General features: G+C 38.4%; 1 protein-coding gene across 2 annotated transcripts in view; it reads left to right on the top strand.

Annotated features, from left to right (window-relative positions):
• Positions 1 to 16,556, top strand: part of ano1b (anoctamin 1, calcium activated chloride channel b) — a 38,083-nt gene extending 21,527 nt beyond the window's left edge. For both annotated transcript variants that reach the window (XM_082540266.1, XM_082540265.1), the window contains exons 13-24: positions 1,086 to 1,160; positions 2,454 to 2,522; positions 2,604 to 2,805; positions 7,546 to 7,657; positions 7,794 to 7,851; positions 9,088 to 9,188; positions 9,777 to 9,919; positions 10,290 to 10,442; positions 10,593 to 10,645; positions 12,864 to 13,048; positions 14,291 to 14,396; positions 15,378 to 16,556. In XM_082540266.1, the coding sequence (XP_082396392.1) occupies positions 1,086 to 1,160; positions 2,454 to 2,522; positions 2,604 to 2,805; positions 7,546 to 7,657; positions 7,794 to 7,851; positions 9,088 to 9,188; positions 9,777 to 9,919; positions 10,290 to 10,442; positions 10,593 to 10,645; positions 12,864 to 13,048; positions 14,291 to 14,396; positions 15,378 to 15,629 (1,509 nt within the window). In that variant the 3' untranslated portion in view covers positions 15,630 to 16,556. The remainder of the gene's footprint in view (positions 1 to 1,085; positions 1,161 to 2,453; positions 2,523 to 2,603; positions 2,806 to 7,545; positions 7,658 to 7,793; positions 7,852 to 9,087; positions 9,189 to 9,776; positions 9,920 to 10,289; positions 10,443 to 10,592; positions 10,646 to 12,863; positions 13,049 to 14,290; positions 14,397 to 15,377) is intronic.
• Positions 16,557 to 16,956: the final 400 nt, after the last annotated feature.

Below are 16,956 nucleotides of genomic sequence, written 5' to 3'. Positions count from 1 at the left end.
AAATGACATTTATAAAATTATGACCATTGACTAACATTTTGTTTACAGGACAAAATGCACACATGATTTGACTGATTGGTTCATAACTGTGAAATCCTGATTTCACGATTGTGCTTGTTTGAGTGCTTTCTGACACAAATCTTTAAACAATAAATGAAGAGAGATGGATCCCACAATGCTTGTTTTATATCAGTGTCCCTTTGGCAACTTCATTGCTTTTTTTCTCTAACTGTTGAGCTGAATGGATCCTGGGATAGATGAAAGAAAATGAGTACAATGAGTAAGATCATCACACTTGGAAACAGGCAAAAAAGTATGTAGCCAGCTTTTAAATTTGTCTCGTATTTAGGTTAGTTTGATAGTTATAACATGTTTAACCACAATTATTAGTAATTGTGAGACCCTCCACTCCCAGGTTCCATTACACACAGTTTATAAATGCTGAGTCTGTACATTGTGATAATGTTTCCCCTTTAAACTGCACTGTGGTCATTTCCTTTCAGCTCACATCTTTGCTCTTCTATTCACTTTTACTCTAACTGTGATTTTTCACTTCACTGTCTTACGGATGTCAGTTATTTGACTTACTGAAAAGTAAGAAAACATATTTTTAGTATTAAAAATGTTTTAATTAAATGATGATTGTGGCTGGACTCCACAGTTGTTTTCTCCCAACCTCTGGTGGTTGTTTTCTCTGAAGCTGTTGGAGAAAACAGCCAAAAACATTATTTTTCAGAAAAGACTTCTTGTATTCCAAGCCCATAGAGTGACTTAGTATCTTAAAGAATAACTGTCCCTACATTAGCATCATCTTTCTTATAGGTGGCTGTTTTCTCCAACATCTTCAGAGAAAACAACCACCAGAGGTTGGGAGGACAATCAGATTGATTTTTATGCACCTGTGGCAATAGGAACCAAAACACCTGAATTCAAAGATTAAGGGAAAAGACACTTTTTTGAAATTATATTGATGTTATACTTTTTTGATACTGTTTTTGGTTAGACTTGTCTCTTCAACATCTATTTTAGTTTGGTTAGTATGAATCACTGCCACTGTTTATCATTTTTTGTGTGTGTCATCATAGGATCACCCCAGGGCTGAGTACGAATTCAAAGTAATGCAAAAGTCTCTAAGGAAACGTCAAAAGTCCCAGGACAAGGTAAACACACTGTATGCTGTCCATGAAAATCTTTTATTATCAAAGCTGTGTGTATCATAAGGTTATTGAGTATTCTAGTTGTATTTTACTTTAAAACTGTTTTGCCGAGTGCTTTAGTTTGTGCATAAAAAGGGTGTCTTATGTCAATATACCTACATTTGCTTTTGCAAATGCTTTTAAACATCTTGCAAGAGCTGACACTTTGCCATGTATTTGTATGTTTGCATTGTGTAATCTAATGCTTTTTTGTGCCACTGTTTATTGCACAGCCCACAGGAAAACATTTTATCACCAACAATCTTTTCAAAACATTATGAAAAGCAGTTATATTTGCTTTGTGCACAGAACTAAGACTGCACATTTACAACATATTTAGCACCAATATTTATGAGTGTGCATACCTTCTATTCTGTTTGCCTTGCCTAACAATCACACACACTAAGATGGGTGCACTGGGGGCAACTCAGGGTTCAATATCTTGCCTAAGGCGAGTTCAACATGCAGACTGGAGTAAGCCAAGGATTTGCCCCTCTGCTATCTGAGTCACAGCTGCCTCTAGCTAATGTAATAGTATCTTACTATATAACAGAACACTTTACTCTTAGACTGTGGCCTTACTTGTATTCCTAAAGTATAATAAGAGCCTTGAGCTAACAGCTCCCTAATAGTCCAAGCATTTGTTTGCCATTCATGTGAAATCGCTCTGAATCAGTTTCCTTGATCTTTCATTTAGTTTTTTAGTTTTGCTCTCAGAGAATCAACACCTCTAAAAGTGAAAGTTGGTTTCTGATTATATTTTGTTTGACATGTTTTGGTTCATATCAGACTCAAGAAGCAGGCTACCACAGACACTGGCAACTTTAGAATGTTTATTGAAACACAACAGGATGCGTACTGCCCAGAGTTCTGTCAATGAGCTTAAGGAACTCTCGACAGGTGACTGAGCTATCGTCACCTGTAAGGAGCTTGTGGCTTGGAGGTAACAGATTTCTGGGAATCAATTGATCTTGGCATCAAGTGGCGTCCCTTTAACGGAGGCCTCCTGCTGGCCTGGCCTGTCAGTGATTAAAGTCAGCATCCTTATTTCAGGCCCGTTGGTATTGTTGAGCTGGATAGTGCATTCCTTGTACCAGGCTGTTGATTTCTTTTTTTGGAACTTTCTCTTTGTCTTTTATGCTTTCTTAATATGTTGTGTTGATTTTAATACATTTAAAAGTATGACTGTGGTGACATTACATGTCATGTTTGACCTGAGTTAATTTTTTTTACTGTTTTATTATTTACTTGTTTCAGATAGAAAAGCTTACATTTCAGGACCGTCTGCCTGCCTACATGACTAACATCGTCATGATGTTGTTAATGGTAGGAAAAATCTTATTCTCTGCATATACTGTACATCACTGATGTTATGTTTAAAGGTGAAAAACCCTTTTACTCCTTCAGATTGGTGTTACATTTGCCATTGTGTTTGGTGTGATCCTCTACCGCATCTCCACCAAAGCTGCTCTTCATATGAGTTCCAGTCTGATCACAAGGAACCATGTGCAGCTGACAGTTAAAACCACTGCAGCCATCATCAACCTTGTGGTCATCCTTATACTGGATGAGGTATATGGAGCTGTGGCACGATGGCTTACTGTATTAGGTAAGTTTTGTATAAAACCTATCATAGCTACTGTATACCGCCCCCCCAAACCTAACCCTGTCTTCCTCAGTGACTTTGCTAATCTACTAACCCATCTTTCATCTCTCTCCCCAAATGTGATCTTGGTGGGAGATTTCAACATTCACATGGACAATAATGACCTTCTGCTCACCAGAGACTTTTCCTCCTGTCTCGAAGGCTCTGAATTTAAACAATTTATCAACTTTCCCACTCACTCTAAAGGACACACCATGGACTTGGTCTGCTGTTCTGGTCTTACTCCCTCGAATCTTTCTGCTACTGAAATCCCCATAACTGACCACTTCCTCCTTTCATTTAACCTCACTCTCTGCTGCTCTTCTACCAAGCCAACCCGTCTCATCTCGTTCCGCAACATCAAGAACATTGATATGGACATTCTCACTACCAGTTTGGACAATGTTCAGATTCCGGACTTCTATTCTACTCCTGATGATTTGTTGTTATATTATAACATTGTCTGTCCTTGATTCTCTGGCTCCTGTAAAAACCCACTCTGTTTCCTTCGCTCGCTCTGCTCCCTGGTTTACCTCTGACCTCCGAGCTCTGAAGGCCAAAGCTCGGCAGCTAGAGCGTAAATATAAGAAATCTGGTTTAACTGTTGATTCAGAAATCTATAAATACCACGTACTTCAGTATAAAGACTCCATTAACAAGGCCAAACAAAGCTTCTACTCTGGTATTATCAGTTCTTATGAAGGTAATGCTAGGACTCTGTTTTCAGTTTTCAACAAACTAATTCAACCCCCCAACGCTTTACCACCGCACTTCTAGTCCTCTGAAACCTGCAACTCCTTGATGCTGTTCTGGACTACGAAAATCAATAACATCCACCAGCAACTCAGATCAAATGTTGTGTCTACGCCCTCTCCAGAACCTCTTCTCCTTTTTGAGCCGTTTTCCACTTTTCATCTTCCTGATTTATCTGATATTTCCGAGTTAATATGTAAATCAAAGCCTGCCACATGTCATCTTGACCCCATGCCCACGGGGCTTGTGAAATCCTGCCTCTCTTCTTTACTCCCACTCATTTCTGCTATCATTCACTCTTCTCTCACCACCGGTATCGTTCCCTCCTTATTGAAGACTGCTCTAGTCACTCCTATACTGAAAAAACCTTCTTTAGATCCTAACAACTTTAACAACCTCTGTCCGATTTCCAATCTACCCTTCATTTCTAAGATACTCGAAAAAGTGGTTGCAGCTCAACTTCATTTACACCTGGTTAATAATAACATCTACGAGAGATTTCAATCTGGTTTTCGCTCATGTCACAGTACCGAAACTGCTCTACTTAAAGTCACTAACGATCTTCTAATCGGAGCTGACTCTGGTCTTCTCACCATTCTCGTCCTTTTAGATCTGAGCTCAGCCTTTGACACCATTTCTCACTCTGTCCTTCTAAGCAGACTTTCCTCTCTCGGCATCTCTGACACACCCCTCGTCTGGTTTCAATCATATCTCCTCGACCGCTCCCAGTTTATTCAACTAAGATCATTCCGCTCTCGTCTATTCCCCGTCACCTCTGGTGTACCCCAAGGCTCAGTTTTAGGCCCTCTTCTCTTTATAATATACATCCTCCCTCTAGGTACCATCTTCCGCAAATTTGATCTTCAGTTTCACTGTTTTGCTGATGACACCCAGTTATATCTCTCTTGCAAACCTGATTCCTCCCTCCCACCTTCTTCCCTTACAGAATGTCTATCCGAGTTAAAATCCTGGTTTACCTCTAATTTTCTAAAGCTCAATGAGGATAAAACTGAGATCCTCCTTATTGGCACCAAATCCAACCTTTTGAAGGCAAACCATTTCTCACTCACCATCGATAACTCCACAGTTTTCCCTTCTCCTCAGGTTAAGAGCCTTGGTGTCATCCTAGACAGTTCACTTTCCTATAAATCTCACATCAATAATCTCACCCATTCTGCCTACTTCCATCTACGTAACATTAACAGATTGCTTCCTTCTCTTTCCACCCAGTCTACGTCCATTCTTGTACATAGTCTTGTTACCTCCCGTATTGACTACTGCAATTCTCTTCTGCATGGTCTCCCCCAAAAATCCCTCCATAAGCTTCAACTGGTTCAGAACTCTGCTGCTCGCATTATCACCAGAACCCCCTCCTACCAGCACATCACCCCTGTTCTTCAGGAACTTAGAAGAAAGAAAGAAAGTGTACTTTATTGGTCCCCGTGGGGAAAATCCCTCTCTGCATTTAACCCATTCACTCAGTGAAGCAGTGGGCAGCCACTGGGCGCCCGGGGAGCAGTGTGTAGGGACGGTACCTTGCTCAGGGGTACCTCAGGGTAGCTGTTCAGGGGAATCGAACCCCCGACCTTCCGATCATGGGGCCACCACTCTACCTATTGAGCTATCCCTGCCCTACTTCACTGGCTCCCTGTGAAATTCCGGATAATTTTCAAACTTCTTCTGCTCACCCTCAAGGCCATTCATAACCTCGCTCCTCCTTACCTTTCTGACCTGTTAACCACCACTTGTTCTGCCCGTTCACTTCGTTCTTCTTCTTCTATCCAGCTTACTGTACCTTCCTTCCGCCTCACCACCATAGGAAGCAGAGCTTTCAGCTGCTCTGCTCCCAGGCTGTGGAACTCTCTGCCCCCTGAAATAAGAAATATTGGTTCTCTCCCCCAGTTTAAATCCCAACTCAAAACTCATCTGTTCAAATCTGCATATTCACTTTGAATCCACTGTTTGTTCATTTTATCTTGTGCTTTTATTTTATTGTTCTTATTCTGCTATTGTTTTACTAAGTGTTTTATCCTATTGTAAAGTGTCCTTGGGTGACTTGAAAGGCGCTCATAAATAAAATTTATTATTATTATTATTATTATTATTATTATTATTATTATTATTATTATTATTATAAAACAGGCTGTTAACTAAAGCACAAATACAGTAAGGACATTTGTGTCTGGTCAATTATTTCTTTGTCTTCACAATAATTCTTATACCATTGGGAAGCCTTTTTATATGAAACGTAAACATAAATGTTTATTACTATGTTCATACCAGTGTATGAATATCAGTTGGGTCTGGTCTATTGAGAGTAAAACAAAAACACAAGCTATCCAGCTAGAATGGCAAAAGAATAGTAGTTAGTTGATGTATCTCCAGTTCTGTGATTATGTGTGTAGCCCTCCAATGGGCTTCCCTATTAGTTATCTCTTATGCATGGTAAATGGACTGATTGTTATATAGCACTTTTCTGCTCTCCTGGAGCACTCTGAGCGGTTTATGCAGCATGCCTCACTCACCCATTACACCCATACAAGAACTTTTTTCTAATGATCACACACATTCATCTCTGATGGATGCATCAGAGAGCAACTTGGAGTTAGTATCTTGCCCAAGGATATGCGGACTGGAGAAGCTAGAGATCAAACCACCAACCTACCGATTTGTAGATGACCTGCTCTACCAAAACACAGTATTCTCATTAATAATGTCATGAATGGCCAAATATGAAAAATAAGGCATTTGAAAAGCAGAAGCCTCTATGCCTTTGTCACCTCAGAGGGAAGGAGAGAAATTATGAGTCAAATCTCAGCTATCAATGCCCTCCTCATCTGAAAGGTTTTCCACGTCACTGCTAAGGCAACAAATCACTTGTGTGCAACCTTAAAAAGCAGCTGCGAACTGGTAATTTACCATATCCAGTAATCAGTTATGTAGAATCCCAAACACATGCAAGCACAGAGCTAAAATGAAATGGTAGAAACCCTCATCTAAATGCTAATGTTATGGCTAAACTGTGAATCACCAGGTATGTCCCATCCTTCGGAGGACCCGGCCCACGTAGACCGTGAAGGCCGGGTCATCCGAATGATGTGCCTATGAATTGGGACATAGCTAGCATCATGTTTTTGCAAAACATGAAACAATAAGTACTGATAATGACCACTCTAAAAGTTTAGTTAAAGGAACATCTGGGTTTAAAGGGTAGCTAGAATCTAGACTGATTTTCAGCTCCTGTTTTGTGGTAGTGGGTGGTTGGGGCGGGTGCTGCCTTACCGTTTTGAGATGTGGGGCTTAGGGGGCTTGTGGTGACAGGTGCTGGCCCCAGGTGGGGTGGCTGGCCTCCTCTGCACGGACTCGGTATAGGCCTGGGACCGCACATGATTGGGTGCTTACTTACACAGGAGTTGTCTACACCCCCTTGGTCACTCATCTCCATGGTTTGGCCCATGCAACTGTCAGGCAGGTGTTAAAATAAATGGACTGAGACAACGTGGGAAACTACTTTGTGGTCATATGAATCTAAATTTGAAATTATTCTTGAAAAATGCTGCAGCCTCCTGACTTAAGAGGATAGAAAGCATGTGACTTTTTTTTAATCAGCACTCCATTCAAAAGCATGGCTTTGTAATAGAAGAGTCTGGGAACTGGGCTGCCTTGACCTTTCAACAAATAAAAACATTTCAGGACTGTTTAAAGCCTGATCTTGTTGATCAGACAAGAATGAAACAACATTCCTCTCCCAAAGGAGCAGCAACTGATCTCCTCCCACATGTTTAGAAATGAAAGATGTTTTAAAAGAAGAGGGGATGCCACACAGTGGTGAACATGGCCCCATCTCAACTGTTTTGAGACATGTTGTTGTTTTATTTTGTTCCAGTGTTTAGAAGTAACTGTCAAAAAGAAAAAGAAAATAATAATAATAATTTTTCTGCTCCCTTATAGAGGCTCCTAAAACTGACAAGAGTTTTGAGGAGAGACTCATCTTCAAGACCTTCATTCTCAAGTTTGTTAATGCATTTGCCCCAATCATCTACATTGCTTTCTTCAGGGGAAGGTTAGTAATCTCATAATTTATTGTTTTTGGTTTTTCTTTTTTTCTTTTTTTTCATTTTATCAGTTACTGTTTATGCACAAAGTTCAATATTTGATACTTCACACTTTAAACAGTTTTCCATTCATTTTCATTTTAGACTTGTAGGCAGGCCAGGCAGCTACCTATATGTGTTTGACTCTTACAGAATGGAAGAGGTAAGCCTTGTGTTTTTACAAATTAACCTCAAACAAAAGCTGTCATAATAATTTCAGACTGGACTTGGAGTATAATTGTTCTGAAGATAATTTAAACAAAATAAATACATTTTATTTTACTGCACTTTCTCCCAGTTTTCATACTAAACACATTTTTAAGTCACATCCTAGAAGTATAATGACATTTTTATTGAACAGCTTGTTCTTTCTATTTTCTGGTAAAGAGATTGTTGCCCTAAGCTAAACGACTTCACCAGAGTCAGAGTCAGGGGACAATATAATATTACATATAATGCATAATATTAGATCAGTATTTCAGTCTTGCCTCAGAGAAAATCACAATTGTTGACTCTGAATTGGTTATACGATTGAATGAGTATGCACGATTGTGTGTGTGTGTGTGTGTGTGTAATAATAATAATGTACTCCTGCACATCATGTGAACTATCCAGAGAAGCACTAACACAATCTTAAAGACCACATTCAGCCTGCTTTACTTTCTAACTGGAGATTCACCTTTATATCACAAACATGTTAGTTATCATCAGTCATCTTCCTCTCACTTTTTCTGAATTACAATGCTATTTCCAGAGAAAAATGCAAGTGTAAAATCTGCACTTACACACTACTCATTTCCTCATCAGATCTGCTTAGTTTTGACCAAGTCACTTAGAAAATGAAGTTGGTGCAACATTATTAATAAATTGGCATTCCAGTATTTATCACACACTCTAATAGATACACTGGGGCAACTTCCCCAAAGATATTTCAACTTATGGACTCGGGTGGACTACAGGAGGCAGGGATCAAACCAACCTTCCTGTGATTACATGACCCAAGGTAGAGCAAGTCATTCTGCTCTGCACACTGTTGTGTTATAATAAAAATATTTACATTTCTCCTAGTGTGCCATTCTCTGAAGGTGTTTAAGGTCTAAAGAAATGTTGCTGCCATACCAGAGTGAGATGTTGCTGGTCAGGGCACTCTCTAAAGTGCCTTTGTAGAAAGTGGTGATGGCAAGAGTGCAAGTGCTGTTGTGTCGTCTTGACAAGAGAGGTCGTGTTTGCATACTGTGTCAGGTCATCTTTTTGCCCAGATATCCACACAGTCAGTAAAAAAAGTGCAGTTGTTGCTGTCTTTGCAACAAGAACGGGGAATACTGTCATTTTGTTTTAGGTGTACTTTTAAAAATTCCTTCTTTTCTGTGGTTGACTTTAGTGTGGGATTGTTTTACAGTGTGCTCATGGAGGCTGTCTGATGGAGCTGTGTATCCAGCTGAGTATCACCATGTTGGGAAAGCAACTTATCCAGAACAACCTTTTTGAGATTGGAATACCGTAAGTAGGATCACTTCATATTGGTTTGTTGCTCTTGCACATCACATTGTTGTAGTGTAATTGCACGAGATCTTCTTTCTATAATCACTCCTCGATATTCAGGAAGTACTTAAAAAAAGACTTATCTGAATTCCACTCTCTTGAATTCTGTGCACACTCCTACATATTGACATTTAGTAATAACAACTTTTGATATGCATATCAAACACTGTTATGTAGTGAGGAGATAATGTAACTTTTTTCTGTTCAAATGTAATCACTGGCATCATAATTCAGCTAGAAAAAGCAGAAGCCACAATGCCAATTTGAGTAAACCGTATAACACCCAAGGCTGAGGTTAGCATTGACAGCCTGTGGCAACACAAAAAACACACTCCGTTTGACTGTAGCTGTAGAGAAGGATCATCAAACCATCAAACAACTCATCTGTAGTCCAAGTTATTACTTATACATTAAATGATTGAACACAACTTATTACTTCCAAAAGTACAGCACCGACATGCCATTAGAGTGATCTGTGGCCATTATTGTTCATATATGCGTGCGTCTATATGCATTTGTGTATTCATATGTGCACATGTCTTTCAGCAAACTGAAGAAACTGATTCGATACATTCGGTCAAAGCAAGGAGCTTTTCAGGAAGAAGAGAGACAGAAGAAGTTGACGAGATATGAAACCGACCATTTTCTGGAGCCATTTGGTGGATTAACTCCTGAATATATGGAAATGAGTCAGTACTACACACTAAATATCCTTCACCACTTTGGTTCTTAAATACTAGATATGAACAAAGCAAAACACAAGTCTGTTTTCTTGTGTGCAAAGATAATTTTCTATAAACACTGATGGCCGCGTGTCATTCAAAAGTCTAAATCACGACTAAAGGATCAGTTGTGAGATTATACTGATTCTTATTGTGGTTTCAAGGTTTTGAGGATTTCCATGTTAATCTATATTCTAATTCAATGCAGTTTTGTTTATGTAGAGATAGTAGACAAAAAAATTTAATTGTGTGTCTATAATATGTTTTCAGTACATTTATATTTGCACAGGTAAAGGGATATGTTGGTACTGATTTTTTGCTTTGCTCCTTTGTCCAGTCATCCAGTTTGGTTTTGTTACATTGTTTGTGGCATCCTTCCCGCTGGCTCCACTCTTTGCTCTGCTCAACAACATCATTGAAATACGACTTGATGCCAAGAAATTTGTGACGGAGCTGCGAAGACCAGTGGCAGCAAGAGCTAAAGACATCGGTGGGTTATATTTAAAACACTGTGGCATGTTTAAAAATGCATGTTATTCAGGAAGGATCACAATAACAAGAGAAAATAATATTTGTTTAATTATAAGAAGAGAAATCTTATACCTGAAAACATTAGCTGACACATATTCTCATTGTACAGGAATATGGTACAACATACTGAGAGGGGTAGCAAAGGTTGCTGTCATCATTAACGTAAGTAATGTCTGCTGGTTTAATTCTTTTGACATGCTACATGCACGATCGTGTTGGTGTTAAAACTAATGTAAAAAACTTTGTCTAAGTTCATGTCCATAAACAAATTGTATACATAACAAAAATTTAGAAAGAGGAAAAAGGGCCCACACATATTCCTCAAATATGGTGAGTAAGAAACTTGATATATATTGTGAAACAATTACATAAAAAAGCTCCTTCAGTCACTTCCTGTAACCTGACATCACCTTAACTGTACCCATACTTATGTAGTTTACCCAGGGCCTGAACATACTTCCTTTAATAACAATAATAATAATAATAATAATAATAATAATAATAATAATAATAATACTACATGCAAAGAGAACTCAACTTTACATTAGCTAAATATCACATAATACCACATAAGCAATTCAAATAAAAAGTAACAAGGAGCTGCAAAGCAAGGTAGCCCAGATGCTAACTCTGCAAAGATAACAAAAGTGACCATTATCCTCCAGCCTGCAAAAAACAAAATGCACAACAAAGAACGTATTTATTATTAGAACCACAACTCTTACTATGCTGCCAGCAAACGCACCATGAAACACGTTTCCTTCCATGGACGGATTATGCAAACATTCACACATAGGACACTTGATTAGTTTACTAGTAAGAGGTTGGACCAGGGGTGGGCAACTCCAGGCCTCGAGGGCCGGTGTCCTGCAGGTTTTAAATAACACCCTGGGTCAACACACCTGAATCACATGATTAGTTTGTTACCAGGCCTCTGGAGAACTTCAGGACATGTTGAGGAGCTAATTTAGCCATTTGAATCAGCTGTGTTGGATCAAGGACATCTAAAACCTGCAAGACACCAGCCCTTGAGACCTGGAGTTGCCCACCCCTGGGTTAGACTCTCTTTTGCCTTCAGCTGTCTTGCAACCAGGGGTGTTGAACCCCTGGTTGCCTACTTCAGCGTGCGCGTGTGTGTGAGTGTGAGAGAGAGAGAGAGAGAGAGAGCTGGTGAATGTGGGATTGATTGATTGACTACTTTTAGTGCTCAGGTGAGTAGAAAAGTGATATCTAAGTACCAGTGCTGCAGAGTTGTTTGCTGATTGCTGAGGTGCACAGTGAATAACAGTTGCAAACACTCATCTGATTTAGTAGCTGCAGAGATCCAAACCTCCTCTGACATTAACATCTGCACACAAACTATGTGCTGGGACCTTAATGGCATTGGTTTCAGTGGTCATCTCCTGTAGGTGTAATATGTAGGTGGACCACGAGCTCCTTATGTTTTAATGAGTTAATAGTTGCAGATTCAAAATGTTTCTGTGCTCATCTTTGGCACCAAGATCCCATATTTTACCTCTATGCCCATTTTTTTCAAAATATTTTGCCTTTTCATAAGGCATAGGGATGTCAGGTTCCTCACACTCTGCAGCACTCAGCTCCAACAGAACAAAGAAATATGATGATGGGATATAGAGATGTTGATATTGATGCTCAAATTTGGTCATAGTAAAAAATTGTTTAGAAAAGAAATGAAAAATTTAATGAAAATTTTTGCTTTAGAGTTTTAGAAATTGTGACACCTGGAATTTTGCATGTGTTTTTCATTCATGAAAAATGATTTTATCTGCCTAGTTATGAAGTTACAGTATGAGGGCTTAAAAACTATTTTAAAAAATTGACTTAAAAGTCAACCATTTTACCGTATGAGGGCTTGTAACTCAGTTTTCATCGTATGAATGTAAAAATTTGGTTTCAATAGATAAGTGTTAGGTATTATTTTAAAACAATCACTTAGTTCTGGGAGGATCAGATAAGAAATGTTCTCAGATTTGATTAATGTGTATAGTTCATAAAATCAAACTAATATTCACTCACGTGCTGGATATATGGTGCTTATATCATCTTATCTCTTTTGTAGATTGTGTTTTTTATTCTTTTTGGCCCGTCTTTCTGCATTTCCAGCTTAATGGAGTTTTCGCCCTATCAAAAGATAAAGCTATGTTTTGCTCGATGCCAAGTGCATACTCAAAAGGAAACATTACTTTTATCTCTTTAAATAAAGAAATAAAGCAGTATGGCTGGTATTTCAGCTACAACATTCCAGTTGGTTGTATACTTAAACCTGTGTGTAGTTACAGTTCACATAGTTCATATTTGTTTCCATTTGCCACACTTCTTTTCTCTCTCTCTAATGTCCGAACCTCTGTCCCTGCTCCAGGCATTCGTTATCTCCTTCACGTCAGACTTCATCCCTCGGATGGTTTACCAGTACATGTACAGTCCTGATGGCTCCATGCATGGATTTGTCAACCATACACTGTCTTCTTTTAATGTCAGCCACTTCCAGGATGGCAAAGAACCCATGGATCCATCACACTTTGGCTACCCTGTTGTAATATGCAGGTAGGAAATTATTCTCAGGTTACAACTGTCATAACATTTCAATAAATGTAAAAACTTTTTGAAATAGGTATTTCAAAAAGTTTAGTTATTGTTATGCTTCTTTAAAAACCTATTTGTGAGTAAAAAGCAAATCAGTGATTTTAGATGATTTTTAAATCATTTGTGAATCAGTGCCTCCAGCAGTCAGGTTATTAATCGAGTCATTGTTGGCAATGACTTCTAAATTAAATGCAAATGAGTACAGTGCTTTACAATGAAGGAAGCTATTTTAGTCTTTATTTATTTCAATAAATAAACTCTTAAGCCCAGAGATGTGCCATTCTGTAATCCTTGCACAAGCTTTTCAATCCATTGCAATTACTCCTCTTGTCTGCATGCTGAAGCATCCCCAGACAAGGTACTGAGCCTCAATGCATCCAATGTGAGTGTATGTGAATGTTAGATAAGGCACTTAGCCTTAGAGAAAATCATCATCAAATAAATGTGTGTGTATGAGGCTTTTAGTAAAATGCACTTTAATTGCTAAACTAGACTGGAAAAGTGCTATATAACAAGTCCATTTACCATATTACTAAAACGAAAAAGAATCTGGTGACAAAGCTGTCGGCACAGAAAGAGGAAAGAAAAGCAAGGAAACACTAAGGACTGACGCTTAACAGAGACCAAGGATACAAAGCTGGCACTGGAAGTGTAAACCATAGAAACATGCAACCAAAACTATATACAAAGACAGCAAGCGGAATTCAAATACCAAAATGTTAAGTTTGAGATAAGTTTGTGTGTCCAGCAGAAGTTACCATGGTGATTTAGCAAGTTAAAAAAGACACTTTCATGACACAGAAAAGCAATAAGTATATAAGAAATAATATAGGTGGTATGGAACTGTGCTGACAATGCTAACGCTAATGGACTTGGAAAAAAAATGTTGGATTATTCTTTCTTTCTCTGGCTAGCTTAATTGCTGTGTACAGACAGCCATACAAAAAGGGTGGCACCTATGGCAGGAGACACACCGATAGAGGGTCAAAATCACAGCAGGCCTTGCTGGAACGTAACACTGTCAGGGAGTTTCTGGTTTGTTAAACACATGTTGAGGGGAACATCTGGGAGATTGCACTACTTCTAAATTATCCCTATCTAATCATTTAGATTATATGTACTGGCCTGGTTTTGCCAGAAATTTCTTCTCAAAATTGAGTGTTAAATTGTGACCAAATGTGATACCTGTTTTTTGTCACTAAGGTATAAAGACTACAGAGAACCACCTTGGTCAAACACACCATATGAGCTATCCAAGGAATTCTGGGCAGTGCTGGCTGTCCGTCTGGCTTTTGTTATTGTTTTCCAGGTAGGTAATACATAAAGCAATTACTAGTAATGTTCTTATGAATTTATTTTATTGAATTATCACATACCTTTTAAAGAGAGGTGCTGAACTATGATTCTGACGTGGGGTCTGGTCAGAACAACCTACATTTCATTATAGCAGCCAACATAAATCACCACAGTTGAGTAGAACAACCAGAAATTCAGAAACTGATCACATAGTCCATGGACAGGAACTTACTTGTAGCTGAAAAGTAAGGTCATGTCTACTCAAACTGGCAGTTCAAGGAGACAGGGAGAACATACAGGAACCTGATTGTTGTGAGGTGACTGATACCTCCTGTACCACCGCTCTCTACTTGTTGCACAGTTGAATATCAAACACTAGATAGACAAAAGTACTAAGACACCAACACATTACACCCACAGGAGTTGCTCAGCCATGGAAACTTACTGAATCTCCTGGTGCACAGTTTTGTCTTTGTGTTAGTGCCAGAGGAGCTTTGGAACGCTCCAGTTAATATGTTTGTCCATATAGTGTATAAGGAATTTTAGTATGGTTAGTCAAGGCCAAAACCATATAAACCTTTTGTCCTATCTCACTCTGCTCTCTTTTCTTTCCCTCACCCTCACGGGTTTTGAAAGATGGCTGCTGCTCCCTGAGCCTGGTTCTGCCAGAGGTTTCTTCCTGTTAAAAGATAGTTTTTCCTTCCTGGGAGTTGTCTGATTGCTGGGGTTTTCTCTTTATTATAGTAGGATTCTTATCTTACACTATAAAGTGCCTTGGTGCTGTTGTAATTTGGCACAATATAAATAAAATTGAACTGAATTGATTTAAAATGAACTATATATGCCAAACGGTTGAAATTTTTAGAAAAACATAAAAGCATGTGACCTACGGGATGTTGGGGATTCAGACTGTGGAAGTTCTGAGATTATTTTTTTGTTTTTACCAGAAGAAAAATTGCTGAGTTGTCCCATTTCTTTCATTTATTTCTGACAGAACGTTGTGATGCTCATGAATGACATTGTTGACTGGCTAATCCCAGACATCCCAAAAGATATCAGCCTGCAGATCCACAAGGAGAAGATTTTATTGGTAGAGCTGTTCATGAAAGAAGAGCAGGGCAAGAGCTATATCATTGACAGCAGCACTTCAACAGATGGAAAGGAAAACTGCAGCAAACACAACAACAACAGCAAAGTGGCGCCCCCACGCTCCCGACGGCATACCAACAGCACCAAAAGCTTCTAACAGCCATGCTAGCAGCTATGGCTAGTAGCTATTAGTTTAATTGTTGTTAGCATGTCGAAGCTTGCTATTAGTTCTCTCTCAGGACAGACTAAATTGTATGTAAATTGTATGTTTTCTTAATATTCTTAACATTCCAATGACTGGGACAGCAGTTGGCCAAAGAGATGTGAGAAAATTAAATCTGTGGCCAAATATGTTGCATGTTTTTGTTGAGCTGTGAAACTCTGTCACTCCATGTGTGCACCCTCAAATGTATTTATGTGCTTAAGAATGTCTGATTGTGTACTCAAATTAATGACTTTGTAAATCAAAATGTAAAAGTGTATTCATTCTTACATGCATTACAGCTGAAATTTTTTATATAATCCTTTAAATACTCAAATGTTAGAATACGCACAAAAATGATGACAAATTGTGTGCATAATTTTTTTTTACCAGCATACACATTAGAATCAGAAAATGTGAATTCAAAGAAATCAATATAGAAACTTCATTAAACTGTGACTAATCAAAATTTACAACCTGCTGTTAGAAAATAAACATTTTTAATTCGCTGTATGGAACAAAATTTAAATCAGAATTTTTTTTTATTAAATTCTCCTTGAATAACACAGGTCTGCAACCAAAAAACGGAATAGGATTTGTTTGACTGAAACTGGGAAAAATATTTTTAAAATTCCAAAAACCTGGTATCCTATACTTGAGTCAAAAAACCATATCCAGTAACGTTTTCTAAAAGCAAGAGAATAGAAAATGCGAGGAATTGAGAAGGGGGCGGATACTGGGAGTTTGCGCTGTGAGGAGCTCAGATGGTCCATGTCCCATTCTTCAAGACATCCCAACAGATCTATTTTGTTCAGTGGTAAGGAATCTCAGAAAAATTATGCAAAATTAGTTAATTGTAATAAAATATTGATTTTTTTTTCATTGCTGTTGTGATTTCTTTTTAATGTAAACTCCTCATGATTTGCAAAAACACTGTATGTGATGGAGGGAAATTGAGATCATTTTTAGATTCAGCACCCTAAAATATCATTTTTATTTTCTTTTGCAGACCTGTGTAATCAGGCCTCATCTTAAAGAAGACCTCACTCCAATGCAGTTCACTCTCAGACTGCCTTGTTTAGGATATGTAAACCTTTAAAGCCCAAATCATGATTTTTTATTTTTATTTTTTGGAAAATTGAGTTTTTGAGGATCCTTGTGACAATTTCTTAAGAAATGAAATTTGAATTTGCATATATTCGTTTTCATTTTTAACTTCTTTGTTACCTCCAGTTTTGGAGGTCCTACACTGATTATGTAGAAGTCTCAAATCGTATGCATC

The sequence above is a fragment of the Aulonocara stuartgranti genome (assembly GCF_965226115.1).
Source record: "Aulonocara stuartgranti genome assembly, chromosome: 7".
Classification (NCBI taxonomy): Eukaryota; Metazoa; Chordata; class Actinopteri; order Cichliformes; family Cichlidae; genus Aulonocara; species Aulonocara stuartgranti.
Note: the sequence above shows the minus strand (reverse complement) of the source record. Positions and strands in the feature narration are given on the sequence as shown.